General features: G+C 36.6%; 1 protein-coding gene across 9 annotated transcripts in view; it reads left to right on the forward strand.

Moving 5' to 3' along the window:
- Nucleotides 1–15,393, forward strand: part of ATP2B2 (ATPase plasma membrane Ca2+ transporting 2) — a 175,252-nt gene that overhangs the window by 77,073 nt on the left and 82,786 nt on the right. For 3 of the 9 annotated variants that reach the window (XM_054387363.1, XM_054387367.1, XM_054387368.1), the window contains exons 3-5: nucleotides 454–711; nucleotides 1,672–1,797; nucleotides 8,781–8,906. The exons of 1 other annotated variant lie outside the window; for it this stretch is intronic. In XM_054387363.1, coding sequence (XP_054243338.1) covers nucleotides 454–711; nucleotides 1,672–1,797; nucleotides 8,781–8,906 — 510 coding nt within the window. Of the gene's footprint in view, nucleotides 1–453; nucleotides 712–1,671; nucleotides 1,798–8,780; nucleotides 8,907–10,723; nucleotides 10,757–12,267; nucleotides 12,364–15,393 lie in introns of all 9 variants that reach the window. 5 more of the 9 variants (XM_054387369.1, XM_054387370.1, XM_054387362.1 and 2 more) reach the window with 4 other exon arrangements.

A 15,393-nucleotide genomic window follows, 5' to 3' on the forward strand; every position in this document is an offset into this window, starting at 1 on the left:
CGTGTTTAGTTGAGAACATTTAGAAATTGTATTGAGAATTATTTCTTAGGTCTGGTTTAACTTAAACAGTTGTTTTTTTAAAAAGATCTGTAATGCCATTGCTTTGCTTTGATAATGTTACTCACTGTAACTTTTAGTAAGTCCTCCTGATCTATGGAAATACTTTTGATGGCTCAGGGGAATCTCTCAACCCTTCTTTTACATAACAGAATTGGTGCCTTCTTTTTCTATTTGTTTAGTCTGGCCTTACCAAGGATAGCTTATTCAGCAGAAATATTAAATGATCTAACATTTCTTTTCTTTCTCTTTTCCTCAGATATCTCTATTTTTACTTTTTCTCTACGCTACCATGTTTTATTTACCAAACAGTATTTTGGAAAGCAGCAAGTTTTTTCTTCTTGTGATAAAACTGACATTTGCCTAACTGAAGGATTCTTCATGTTGTCTTTGCAGGGTGTGGTACTGCAACAGGAGGAGCTGAAGATGAAGGTGAGGCTGAAGCTGGCTGGATTGAAGGTGCTGCCATCCTACTTTCTGTTATCTGTGTTGTACTTGTCACTGCCTTCAATGACTGGAGCAAGGAGAAGCAGTTTCGTGGGCTTCAAAGTCGTATTGAGCAGGAGCAGAAGTTTACTGTTGTCCGAGGTGGACAGGTTATTCAAATCCCAGTGGCAGAGATAGTAGTTGGTGACATTGCACAGGTGAAATATGGTAAGTTCCATCAACTAGATGTCTGCATTTCTGAACTTCTTTTGTTCTCCTTTCCTGCTCTAGCAGTGTAGACCCACTTCACTGGAAGTCATTTAAAAGACAGAAAATTATGTACTGTCATTATTGTCCATGGTAAGATAACAATTTGGCTTGTTAGGGCAAAAGGAAAACCTAAGACACTTGCTATAGAATGGCACTAGGTAATTAATTTGGGGTTTGTAATTCTCACTTCCTTTCACTGACAAAAACAAAAACTATTCATACAAAGGTAATTCTCATTTGTGGGGGATTACATTATTTGGAATTCTTGGTTTCTGTCCGGTTAGGAATAAGAGGAAGTATTTTTAAACGTTCTGTGAAAGGCAATTGTGCCTGTGCTCAGCCCACTTGTTAGGCTGCAAAGCAAGGGATCCCGTAAGTCTCCCCTGATCAGATGCCTCTAGTAGGTGAATGCCTTATAATTATATACCAGAGGAAAGCCCCATTCTCCTGCTAGCAGGAAGACTTTTGCAAGGACTCTATGTACTCTGCAAGTTTAAGGATAATGCCTGTTCTTTCAACCACAAAGTTTCTCCTGGGCTCAGCTAAGGGCTTCCTGAGAGGAGAAGGGGAAAGAGCAGCTTGACTCTTTATTAGCCATTGGTGATTGTGATGAAGTCTAATAGAAGAACCTTCATGTCATGTCAAGCCGAGTACTCCCCCTGCCCAACCTCCATGATTATTATGTTCATTGTATATTAAATGTGATGCATTCTGATTCTGGGATGGCATTAGGCAAAAAAACAATTGCAATACGAAGTCCCTTCCCTGTAGGGTTGCAGCTGATGTGGAGAGATGATTTCGGTTTACATTTTAATGCATTTGTTGTTAATTGTTTTTATAGTGACGATCATTAATGCTGTTATAAAAACAACATTAGTAAACCACTGTGTTTTTCCATTGCCATGTTCTCACTCAAAGGTGATCTTCTACCTGCTGATGGGATCTTTATTCAAGGAAATGACCTTAAAATTGATGAAAGCTCTTTGACTGGAGAGTCAGACCAAGTCCGCAAATCTGTTGACAAAGACCCAATGCTCCTGTCAGGTAAATCTTCCTGAATTCTTGCTGAGTTATCATTTATGCACTGCTTTGTTCATGCATTGTCTTGTTTTGCATTTCCATGCTATCAGGTTTTGATAAGCTAGGTATAACAACACAGACTCTGACCTTGTCTGTCATTCCAAAGACATGCTATTGTTTTTCAACTGTGTGCAATGATTTCTGATGATCATGTTTATTTTATAAAGTGAGAAAGTAGTGAAACATTTTCAGAGGAAAGGGGAAGTATCACTTAGGGAAATAACAATTGTTTCAATTAATTGTAAATTTAATGTAACCATTAACTTTCAAAGTCTTTTAAAGTCTCTTTAAACAGTTTCTTTGTGTGCAGCATACATACAATAGAAAAAGAAACAATGTGCTTAGGAGGAAATGAAATGTTGTGGGCTTGACTGCTGTGCTAAATTCAAATTATTTGTAATGTTTCTGTTTTGTAATATAACTATACACTAAATCACTTAGACTTAAATCACTGATGGAATATGATAAATCACTAATAGAATGTGATATTTTAGCTCTAATTGTGATAGTTTCTAAATATGTTGGTTAGCAACAGATTCCAACTTGGATGTCATCAGAAAATAACAGCCTGCTAATCTCATAGCAAACATCTGTGTTATAACCTGATACAGTAATTTTCAACTTCTTAATGGCAAGAGTAATCTCTAACAGAGTATTTATGGTGCAGTGCAGCAGGTAAGTACCCATTCCTGCAGGAATCCTGCCCCCATCCTGCCTCATTGAGCTGGGGTTTCCCAAGCAGTAACTGCTGGGAGATGGTTTTGTTGACAAGAAACAAGTAAGGATCTGAGAATTTTTATTTCCAAATTTAAAATCACATGAGTTCACTGACTATGAGATTCCGAGTGTTTGTTATGTAGATTATGGTAAAAAGCATCAGATACCAGTCAGAAGGTGGCTACAGTAGCTTAAAATAAAGAAACTGCTGATATTATTTACAGACTTGCCATTGCCACAGACTTCATGTTACAAAAGACCATGCAAATTAATTTTAACTTTAGTAAGCTTCAAGCATCTTTCTACCTGAAAGTGTGTATTAAAAATAATTATTTTTTTTCAAATGACTTGAAAATTTCCTCTCGCTTCTCAGAATAAAACATATATAAAATCCTTTGACTTGTTTAAAAGTATTCTGGGTTTTATTTGTTAACTGATTTTGCTGCAGCATCCCTGCTAACTGTATGTCTTTTGCTCTTCATGATGTAAAACTCCAAGCTTTTCCAAGTTATAAATGTCTGAAGAATATTTGTGCACATGTTTGGTAGAGGCTGATAAAGATTAGTGGAGGTGTTGCAAACTCCGAAGGCTACATTCATGCAGAGAAAATAGAATGAAGAGCTCAGCATTTGCAGACAGCACACATCTAGCAATGCTGAATAGTGAGGGCAGGGGGACATTTGAATTCTCGATGTCCCTATGGCTTAAGAAAATGTTCTGACTTTCATCAGTAGTGTATGAAACTACTGTTATTTTTGCTAGATCCCCAGTAATTTGATTTATACTGATAGTGCAGACGCTTGATTGTAGATTAACAATTCTCTTGGAGATGCTTTCCAGTATATAAATTGTGATTCTGTGCAACAGGGAGGCATGCAGGTATTTTGAGGAAGGGTAGCTCAATGCTGCTGTCCCTAACTAAATTTTTAATCCAGTGCTGTCCTTCAACTCTTCATGCTTCACACCACCCCCATGCCCCTTACATTTCTTTTTTTCGTAGCTGATAGTTGTACTGTTTTCTAAATGTAATTTCTTACGTGGCATAAGGTTGTTATTTTAAAGAGAGATTTAATGATGATATTTTCTTTAAAAACTTCAATTATAGAATATCGTAGACTTGTCTCAATTAAAAATATCCTGTTGGTGAATTGTAGAGGTTTTCTGATTACCACATTTTCACTGATTTGTGTACTCACATATTTCTGAACTGAATTAGATAGTTCTGAATACCTGCAGAGTTCAGTAGTGTCTTGCTTCCCAAAACTCAAATTTCTTTCCTATAAGGAGAGAAATTATTCTTTATGCTTTCATTGAAGAGTGAAATAAAGTTTATACTCTTTATTTTTCTCTCTTACTTACTGCATAATCTCTATTGTGATTACAAAGAAGGTGAAGAATTAATGTGATGTTATAACAAGCCCTGCACACGTCTTTGTTCCATAATTAGACCAATGAATTTTTACTCATGCTGTGTTAGAAAATCCCTGAACTCTGCTCAGGAGCAGAGCTGATGATTTGAGATTCTGTGATGAAAAAAATTTACCTTCTTCCGTAGATACAGTGCAAGGTTTAATCCCAGTGATGCGGGAGCTCGTGTGCGCACTGGAGATTGTTAGTAGTCCAAAAACCAAAATCTTGGAAACCACCATGTCTTTCAGGGTGGGTTTGACCTGCTTTAAAAACTGAATTTCTGTTGGACGTTAGCCTAGACCTAAATTGTTACAAAACTTGCTTTAAAAACCAAACCAAACCAAGCCCCACCCCCCACAGAAGAATAAATAAATAAATAACAAATCAAATAGACCTTAAATCTTCCTCTTATCTTTGCACCTGGAGAAGTCAGTAAGTTATGTCCAGGTAAGCTTTAGAATTAGACAAATACTGTCAGGATGCTGCTGTTGTCCCTTAATCATCTGTTGGAAATGAAACCAGTTCAAGGTTGACAGAAGAGTAACTGAAAAAAAGAAGCAAGATTTGAAAAAAGGGAGCATTTGACTTGCAGCCACAGTTTGTTTTCAGAGCCTAAATCTGCTGAAAGATAAACACCCTGAATCAGGCAGTATTATTTTCACCATTAGCACCTGAAACAACATTTTTTAATATTCAATTTCAATGAGATAATTAAACTAAATGAGTTTCTGTGCTTAATGTCCTGTTTAATCATCCAGACAGTCATTTACTGTACTTGAGAAGCAGTTCTAAGCGTACAAGTGTTGACTAAACCAGATGGTTCATTTCCATCTGTCTGTAGCAGACTTGGTACCACCTAGAAATGCAGAAATGGAAATAGAGACTGATGTACCTGAAACCCAAAGAAGCAGTTTCTGTTCTATAGTTCCACTGTACTTCTGTCTGCAACGTTTTCCTTCTTCTCGTTCATTAACTGAGGTCTGTGCTTCAAAAGACATCAGCCTAAACAAGTTTCTTTGAAGTTTCTTTGCAATAAGCATGGGCATGTGTCAACAGATGAAGACAGCTTGGGTAGCCAAACTTATGCTGCTCAGTTGTCTGGTTTGAAGCTGGTGTGCCCTTTAAGTTTTGTAGAGTTCAGCGTTTGCAGAAATCCATGATTCCCAAATACAGAAGTTCTGAATATGAGTCCAGCCTTAGCACTTCACACAGTGACTTCACTGAGAGCACCACCTATTATAATAGTTAATATTGTCTGTACTACTTTATGAGGCTTACTGTTTAACCCCCATCCCCCCTAACTCCCCCTCCAAGGTATTTAGATTAATTTATTAAAATATGAATGATTTACACAGAGGAGCTCACCTACTGCAGGTCTCACTGAATGAAGACTGACAGAATATTACTATAGCCTAAGCTAACTTTTACAGATGCATATTTCTGCCAGTGAGCAATGAGGGTTTGAAACAAATTAAATTGAGCTTATTCAAGAACAAATAAACAGAAGAAATCCCTTGGTCATGGTGCTTTGTTAGGTTTTGGAAATAAAAGGAAATCATGTCAGTTATTGCCTAGAGAACAAAATGCCTGATTGTATCTTAATCCCCTGCCAGAAAATACTCCAAGCCAGTCTTCTACCACAGCAGAGGTTTTCAGAACTGAGCAGCTCAGAAATTCCAAATTGCTTGGATGTGTTGAAATTAATTGTAGATGAGATTTTTCTGGAAAACTTTTCTTTTTCATAGAGGATATTCTGCTGGTTGGTTCACTTTATTATTATTTTCAGTTGCCTCTTAATAACTGTTGTGACTAAACCAGTTGTTTAAATATGCTGATAGAAAATTTTTGTTTACCACAAGTTCACTGCAAGTAACAAAACAGTTTAAAAAAAACAACTGGCAAGTTGTGCTTCTCTTGTTTTTCAGCCCTACTTTCAATCTGTTTCACCAGTATTATTACTGTCTCATCTGTTTATCTGTTTTCTTACTAAACTAGACTTCTTCCTTCCCTATCTTGGAATATTCACCATTTATCAACTTCAAATTAAATAGTCAGCATGTCAAAAATGTATTTTACTCAAAAATGCATCTAGAAAGGGAAAGATGGATTGTTGAACATAAAATTGAAGTACATGCATAGAGTACAGATGGAAAGCAGGCATCCTTTCCAAAATCCCATTTGTATAACAATGGATGACTGAAGTCATGGAGCCCCTTTCTTCATTCACACCAATACTGCAATACCATTTAAATAGTGAAATTGCCAGAGTTAGGAGGAAAGAGGTTCAGCTCTTAGCTTTAGCTTAGAAAATGGAGAATTTTTCCAGTAGAACATAAACTGATTATAAATGAGTGCCTGGTCAAAAACATGCTTGTGAATGCACTGGAATGCTTCTGAACTCTTGTTTTACACCACTAGTGTTACGAAAAGGCTCAGAGAGGCATTGCAGTTGATGACATTTTTGCCCTTTCTGGGTGTGCAGACGTTAGCTTGGAATCTGGTGGGTGCATGTTTTCTTAATAAAGTAGTTTTGGAATACAGATGTGCATGCCATTTTTGGAAGGATCTTTCTACCCACCTTTTTAATCCAGTAAGATTACTTTAAAGCAAAACAAAGGAATACTGAAAGCAAGTTCTTAATTAAAGTATATTTTAAATGAATATTTCCTCTCAAATGAGCTTGAGTTTCAGACATTTTCTGTTTTGCAGAAGTTTGAACAAAACTGTTTGAAAATTGCTTTTCTTTTTTACTGTGATTTCAGGTGAGCCCTGCAGTGGTGTGTTTCAGAACTACAGGCATCAGTGAACAATTTCCCTTCAGTTTTAAAATATTGAGTGGTAGTTAATGATGGTAGTGGAATGAGTGGCAGGGGCAGCTAGCTGAGAGTAGGCATACCAGAACTTTGACCTCATTAGCTGCTGTTTAGGACAAGACAGTTAATGACTCTCTGTAGTTCATGCAGTTACAGAATGAAAGAAGCAGTGATGCTGTCTTAAGGAAGGTAAAGGGACAATCTTACATTTATGTCAAACTTGATACTGTAAAGCAGTACAATGTAATTTTTTAAGTGAAGGGAGGATCTAAGGAATGACAGATTAAAAGCCAGCAAAATAACACCATTTGTTACAAATGCTGCAGTGACAAGGCAAAGAGTGAAGTATTGTAAGTAGTGAAATTACTACCACAATGGTCAAACTGTTCAGTTGACTTCAAGACTCTTAAAACCAACAAATAATTTCATAACAAGAGTAAAAAAAATTATCTACATATACCAGCACCACCCCCACACAAAGGAAAATGTGACTACTGGGCTGTATTCTGATTCCATCTGATCTCATTCTTCTGATGTCCCACAATTAAAAAGAATAGTTAAAGAACAGAATACATTCTGAGCAGGTCGTAGTTAACCATATGTCTATTCAAACTACTTCCTTCTTCAAACAAAGAAATATTTAAAAAAACCCCAAGCCCAGCAAACTTTCAATCCCAGCTTGCTTTGTCAGCTTTGGGTTAAGAAACGATTCCTCTATGTTCTCAGTGTTTTACATGCATAACATAATTTTCTGCTTCTATAGGATAAAATATAGAGCCTATTTCAATGAATAGCTGATCATTGCATATTTGGTTTTCATCTGTTTCATAGGAGCACTGCTGATCTGCTTAGTGTCTTTTAAAATTTACCACCTGCTAAGGATCTCTCTTTTCAGACATTTTAAGTATTAATTCAATAAGGTACATTCTAGATGAAGATTTTGTCACCACATTAAATGACAAATTGGTCATTTGATGCCATCCTTGGTACAATTGTTCCTATGCTCCAAGGATATTTTTTTTTTCAATAAGCTTTCATTAACTGGCCTTAAATACCTGTCATAACCATAGGCTGTTCTGCAAACTCTGTTTTAGAAATAGCAAGTGTGCAATTGCCTAGACTGTCCTTTTGCAAATCCTCTGTTATAAAATAGTTCTAAAAGGTAAACCAGAATAGTTTTTGTTGTTTCTAAGAATTTGGTTTGTTCATGTTTGCACAACTCATAGAAAAGGTTTCTAAGAGGCTATGATCTTAGATGGACCTAACATTTGTTTCAATATAGGAATAAGAGCTGGAAATAAGTAATTTCTATACAATAAAGCATGCAATATTTCTCAAAAGGAATTTATTTAATATGAAGATAAAATTACCTAGTTAAATGATTCTTCTCAGAAAAACTTAATATATCCTCAGATTTACTTTAGAGTAATAGAAATATCTCACACCGAGTTTGTTTTTAAGTGTACATCATGTTCTCCTCACTATTCAGTAGTCTTATGATTTAATTAAACATCTCCTTGAAGATTTTTCTCTGTACTGGCTTTTCAATGTGGAATTGTCTTAAAAAATATTTTTTTTCTGTGCCTGTGAAAGATGGAAGAAATTGCACCCAGTTTAACTTATGTAACCCTAATCTTGACTGGTGTCACACAGGAATGTTTGCAGAACCGTGAAACAGTATTTTCAAAGTTACAAGTATTGACTGTGTGAAGCTGAACTCTTACCTTCCAAGATGGTGTGCACCTGCTCAGTGACAGCATTTCTTTTAAACAGGGAATCTGTTGTGTGTGGTTATAGGATCTACAGCCCAAGATCTGCAGTTAAGCATCTGTCCTTGCTTGAGAATAACACACCCCAAATAGGATTATTTTTGGTATACTGACCTCAATATATTTTCAAATGTAACAAATATTGCTCAGTACTATTGTAAAAGTCTGGCATAAAATATTCAATGGTTGTTCTTTCTGTTTTTTTCAGCTATATATAACTTATATTGCATATTTTCAGGTACTCACGTCATGGAAGGCTCTGGACGAATGCTTGTAACTGCTGTGGGTGTGAATTCTCAGACAGGCATCATCTTTACTCTGCTAGGTGCTGGAGGAGAAGAAGAAGAAAAGAAAGATAAGAAAGGTAAATTTCACAACACATGAGTATGCTCCAAAGAAAACTGTTTGGCTTTGTGCAGCCAGAGCTCCCCTCCATTCTTAATAAATAAATGCAATCTTAAAAATTCCTTTTTGGTATACATTTTTATCATCACATGCCACACAGAAAAACAGCAAAAGCTGTTAACCAATAAATACATTGGATAACAAGATGTTTTTCCAGTGTGAAACTGCAGGCTTTCAGTACATAATTAAATGCAAAGGAATACATGGGCATCCTCCCATTGCCCTGTCTTCTTTACATATATCCATACTCACCAAAAATTGCTAAGATTTTGCTCTTGCACATTTCCATCTATGTAACAGTGTTTGGGATTTTTGTCAGAAAAAAAAACCCAAACCTTGGCCATGGAAATAGCATCTTTCTTTGAGCTTCAGAAATAAAGATAAAATGTGGCTTTTGCTAGCCTGGTTGTTTAATGTCAGTGACTGACTTTAGAGGCATTTTAATTTCTTAAGGTGTAAAGGTCAACCCAAGAATAGTAAAAGACAAGAAAATAGCAGCAAATGTTAATGGAGTTTAACTTTGGTGTCTGGATCAGTAAATGAAATTGAGAAATCTCTTTACACTTTTCACCTTCTTACAATGTGATGTCATATGCAGTTGCTAATTTGTGGGTTGCACACTAAGTGGAGATGTGATTTAATGTGTGTTCTTTCCAGTTTCTGTGCATACACTCTTGTAAATTGTTCAAGTCTGCTTTCAGAATTTAATTTCAATTTTGTTCTAAGAATGTTTACCTTTCAGACATAATTAAGGGCCAATTCATGGGTTTTTTAGACATTTCCACTCTTTTTAGTAGTTTTGACTATTAATAAAAAAAGAATAGTTACATCTTTACCAAATATTTTACTTAGTATCTGCCAGGCAGAGTGATTCCACCTTTTTTCATTTCCATCCTTTTAGTTTGAAGCTCCAGACAGCAAGGTCAAATTTTAATGTTTTTCATGACCTATGGTTTCCATTTCTAAACACATTTGACAAGTGGTTGCACTTAACTCCATGTTTCTATGAGGAAATCCCTTTTTACTTGATGAAAGACTTTACAAAGTGTTGATCCTTTAATTTCTATGCAGAAATGTGCAATACCTGCTAGGCATGGTAAGTTCTGGGAACATTAGAAGGAGAAAGACCAAAACTTCCCAGAGTAAAACTCTTCCATGTCAGGCTAGTTGTGAATGGTATCTTAAAGTCTAATCTTGCTATCAGTAAGAGGAAGATTCCTGGAAACAGATCTTTTCATATCCAACAGCATCTGTTTTGACAATGTCTAAGGATAGGGTAGGTGAGGAGGAGCAACTTCAGAACCTGCTTGCAAGTGACAGCTGCCTGCCCCAAGCTCTCTTGTTCAGCTGGAGTGGGTTTCTCTGTGTTTTATGTTGCTCAGGGCACTGGTGATACTCTCGTGTTTCAGTTTGGACAGCCTTGAAAGACAGGGAAAGAGAAATGGGAGATACCAGCTTGATGCACTGCACTGTGGCTGTAATTTCCCGCCCAGAGCCAGAGATTCACATGAACCTCTTGTGCAGACACTGAAGCTGACTGTAGCTACATCACCGAAATTATCCTTCAGGTTTTCTCATGCTGATAGCAGCTGTATTCTAGTGCAGCAGAGTGCCTGGGCAGAGCTGGTAGCAGACTGAGCCCCAGACTCATGCATTGTACTGTCTTATATAAACTGGCAATTCTCTGAAATCCTGCCAATCCTAAATGTCTGTTTGGGTCTTACATGGGTATGCGCTTTTATCATTCATTAACATGTTGTAAAAATCATCATACAGGTGTGAAACAGGAGGATGGACATCAGCTGCCAGGTAGAGTAAGAACTGTACCACATCAAATGGAAGGATGAGGCTTTTAGCCAGCAAGCTTTGGTGCAAATCAGGGCTGAACTAATGATTAAAATAATTGTTTTTGAATCAATCCGGTTAAATCATAGAACAATTTCAAATCAAGAGGATATTCATGGCAGACGTTTTAAGAGTGCACATGTTGTTGGTGTTGCAAATCTTAATGTTAAGCTTGGATAATCAGTTATTCTCTAGAAGGAAATGAGGGTGTATTAAATGTGGGAATGCGTGATTTGCTGTTTAGCAGTTCATGCTGTGCTGGTTAGTATGAGGATCCAAATGGAATCAAAAATAAGCATGAGTAACCAAAACAGTTTAAGTTATTACCATCACTATAATCAAATTTGCAATTGAAATTTTCATGAATGCAGTTTCACACATGGGGTGTGTTTTAAAATCCTTTGTGCTGTTTATTTTCTTCTCCCAATTTACCATTTCTAAGCAGAACAAAACTATTTTTCTTGAATACTAAACCAGCACAGTGTGAAACTCACTAAGGGGCAAGTGCTGAAGTGCTGAAGTTCAGGAGTTTTGATCAGGATTCATTGTAGGACTCTGTGTTCTAGTGTGAATATTTAACCAGCAGAAACAAAACAAAAACTTACTTTGTTATTTGTAGAGACTAATTTTCTGAACTTTGTATAAAAAAAACTAATAAAGTAAAAAACCCTCTTCAGGTTTTTCACCTTCCTGTTAGAAAAGGTTTCCTTACCAGTTTCTCTAATCTGCAGATAATTGCTGAAAACAAAAAAATAAAGATAATTTTCATTTATGATACTTTTCCATTTCACTGCAAACCAGGCAATTATTTAATGTGTATTATTTGGATTTAAAGTAACTCATTTTCTTCCTCAAGACTAGATTTTCCGTTTCCACATACAACATTGCAAAGTTTAATGTTTCTCCTTGGCTCAATGTGCACATGAACCAGACTGTGGCAGGACATGGGCCGAGCCCATGTTAGACTGGAATGTAGCAGCAATACTACATTGTAATGTGCAACGTTACATAAGCCACTAAATACGTCGTGCTGTGCATACTGTGTATTATGCTGCAGGTTTTAAAACTACCCTGCAGTGCGTGAATTCATTCAAGGAAAATCTGTCAACCATTTAATAGTTGCATAACATTATATTAAAGTAAAATAGTACACATAAGAGGACCAAGGCAATGTACATAGTACTGCATACAGTCAGTTCTCACCAACTCTGTTAACTTTCTTAAATGTCTTTCATATTTATTTCTTTATTTTATTATTATTATTATTATTCCGTGTATGAGTTTTTCCCTTACTTTGTACCACCTTTGTAATGACATTTTCTTTTGAAAGTTTTGTTAATTGATTTCAAACAGATTGATTTTGGAGAAAACAAAGCCATAGTATTCCATAAATGTTTTTTTGTTTGTTTGTTTTATCACGTGCCTTTGTTCATGCTGTTATTATTTATTGCCTTTTTTTATCCATTATTGCTCAGTAGATTCTTCCCATCCCTCCTCCCACCCTCCTTCAGCTACAGATGGTGCAACAGGTGCAAATGCCACTGATAGTGCAAATGCCAGCTTAGTCAATGGTATGTCAAGAACACCTAGCTTATTTTATTTGATAGATTGCTCTCCTGACTGTGTAAGATCCCTTCTTCCTTTGAACTGCACAGATGTTGTGTGTGCCTGTGATTACCCTCTGAGAGATCCTACTCCATAAACTCTACAGTAGCTTATAAGAGATGCCACAAAGATACTGTGATTTACTTACTCTGTTCACAGAGAATTAAGCATGGGAGAAGCATCAGGAATTACGATGTGCGTGCCGTCAAGTAAAACTGCAATTAAAAGGAACAGTTAAGTAAGGCTAGTTTCAAAACTTCCGAGTTGCCCTTACAAGAAGTTTCATTGAAAAGCTCTGTACACATTCATTAGCTTAGAATTGAAGACCACCACCATATTAAATGGAATCTGTATTCTCCTGATGTGGCACTCTTATAAGTGTTCATATAGTCTTCATGTGAGAAATAGTGCTGGGATCAGGAATCTGATTCAATTTCACCAAATGTGTTAGGAGTAGCTTTTGCTACTTTGAGCAGCTTTTTTTGAAGACTGAGAAGTTGTGCTTGTGGATATTTGTGGGTGCCTTAGTGATCTTCCAATGAACCTACCCATTTACTACAAAGAATATAAATAGTGCTGCAGTCAGTTTTGACTGTGTCTGAGTATATTGTATGCTTCTTAGCATGCAGATATTTCAGGATCTCTTGTAACAGTCTAATTCCAGTATTAAATGGAATGGGTTAATATTAGTCTAGTTTCTGATAATCAGATGCATCAGTCTTTATTTGCCATAGAAACCTTTCCCTCTTGTGCAGCACCAATAATACTAACAAGAGTAGTTCTGCTTTTCACTGTGATATTTTTTTCATGTAGGTCTGTGATTGTTACATTACAGATGTGAATTCTGAGTTTCTGACATTTTTGAGGAAAAAAAAATTCACAGAAAGAGTAGTCAGGCACTGGAATGTGCTGCCCAGGGAAGGGCTTGAGTCACCAACCCTGGATATTATATTTAAAGGTGGTTTGGATGTGGTGCTTGGGGATATGGTTTAAGGGTGAACTTTCTAGAGTAGGGTTATTGGTTGGACTTGGTGATCCTTAGGATCTTTTCCAACCTGAAGGTTTCTGTGATTCTGTGAGATACCAGCGCTGAGTACTAGCAAGTGCTAAGCTTTACTGGTGTGATACTGTAATTAAATAGGAAATATTTGAGCCTATTTTAAAATAATTATATTATAATTTAAAACAAAATTGTAACCAGATTTAGAACTTCACTCCTGCACATTCTAAGTTTGCTAGTAAGCTGGGATATGCAATCCCTGCATCTCACTGCATGGCAAGACCCTTATCCTGGTTCCAACACTCCAATTTCAAATTCCTTAGAGACCAAGAACCAGGAGATTAATGATGAATATTTAATTCTCTATTCTTTATGCTCTGTAATTCTACTCCATTAGGTGTAAAATAAACATACACATGCAACAAAGTCTTGCAGACATCCCCCCTGGAGACTGCCCTATTACATTTGTGCTCATTCCTGCGAGTTGCGAGTACAAAGTTAAGCATCTGCTGAGCTGCTTTGCTGGATGAGAATCACTGTTCAGCAAGATGCAGAAATGAGTCCAAAGTTGTCCTAAGCTGGTCTCTCAGTTAGCAATTTTAGTTGCCTGGTGAATATCTGTTGTGTTTGGTCTTAATGCCTGAACTTAATACGGAAATTGAGTTCCAAGGGATATTGAATCAGTGTCTTAAGTAAATATGTGATTTTCCATCTTTGCTCCCATCACAAACCATAGTTACTGTCCCTGTTTATCTTGGAGCTGAGAGATACATACACAGTTCTTTTCAGTGCACAAAATACAGAAACCCAATTTTTGTGCAGCTGAGTCTGTTTTGCTCTTAACTTCTCTGAGGTAAGACAGTTGAATTAATTCTGCAGATCTCTTTGATCAACATCAACAGGAGATACTTTCCACAATTCAACTTATCTGACAGTGTGTTCACAGGAGAGCTGAGACTTGGCAAGCAGAGTTAGATCTGAGTGCTTTGAAATTGCCTGGGAAATTGCCAATGTCTGAGTTCTGTTTGTACTATACATTTTTCTAGTTAGCAGTGACAATAAGTTAGAAAAGACTTAAAATGTAGATATGTCTTGGAGAGGAGAAAGGAAGGAATAAAATAAGTTCTAAAGCAAGGAGACCAAGTTCATGGAGGTATTTTTTCCATCTGGATGAAATGGATTTTTTCAATAATGGCTGAGAATTCTTCCTTAGATGTAATTGAAAAGAAACATTTTTCCTGAAGTTTTATACCTCTGTATAGACAATATCTTCAAAGAAGGAAAAAAAATATATCTGAATAAGTACCTAGCTCAGGAAATATTATGGCTTGTTACTTGAAAATCAACATGTTACCACTTCAAATATTGTTATGTCTTAGCTGTCAACATACAGCTGACACAAAAGTGTTTTATTAGTGCTTTGTTTTCAGTCACTGAGCTTATAGCGATAAATTTGTGACATAACCTCAACATGAGGAGAAACTTCTTTACAGTGAGGGTGATGGAGCAGTGCAGCAGGCTGTCCAGGGGGGTTGTGGAGTCTCCTTCTCAAGATGGAGACTTTCAAACACCACCTGGATGCATTCCTGTGCAGACTACCCTAAGTGATCCTGCTCTGGCAGGGGGGCTGGACCTGATAATCTCTTGAGGTCCCTTCCAACCTCTGATATACTGTGAGACTGTGAACTATCATGAATTCTGCCATGTTCTATCAGAGATTAAAATGTCTAATTGTTTGGTCTCTCTTAAAACGGTGGACAGTATGTTCAGTTTGTAAAAGGGTTACAAATTAAGGGTAAGAGCAGATCATAACATCAGACACAAAGGCAGTAATTCATGAAAATTCATCTAATTTTAAAGTATTCTATTAGAAAAGGGTTGGTTTTTTGTCTTTTTTTTAAAGAAAATGCAGGAAGCAGCAATCAGTGTTTATGGCTTGTTTACCCCAAATTTGATTTCCTTAGAGAAAGGAGTGCTTGTCATTGTCCAGAAGAGC

This window comes from Indicator indicator, chromosome 15, assembly GCF_027791375.1.
Source record: "Indicator indicator isolate 239-I01 chromosome 15, UM_Iind_1.1, whole genome shotgun sequence".
Classification (NCBI taxonomy): Eukaryota; Metazoa; Chordata; class Aves; order Piciformes; family Indicatoridae; genus Indicator; species Indicator indicator.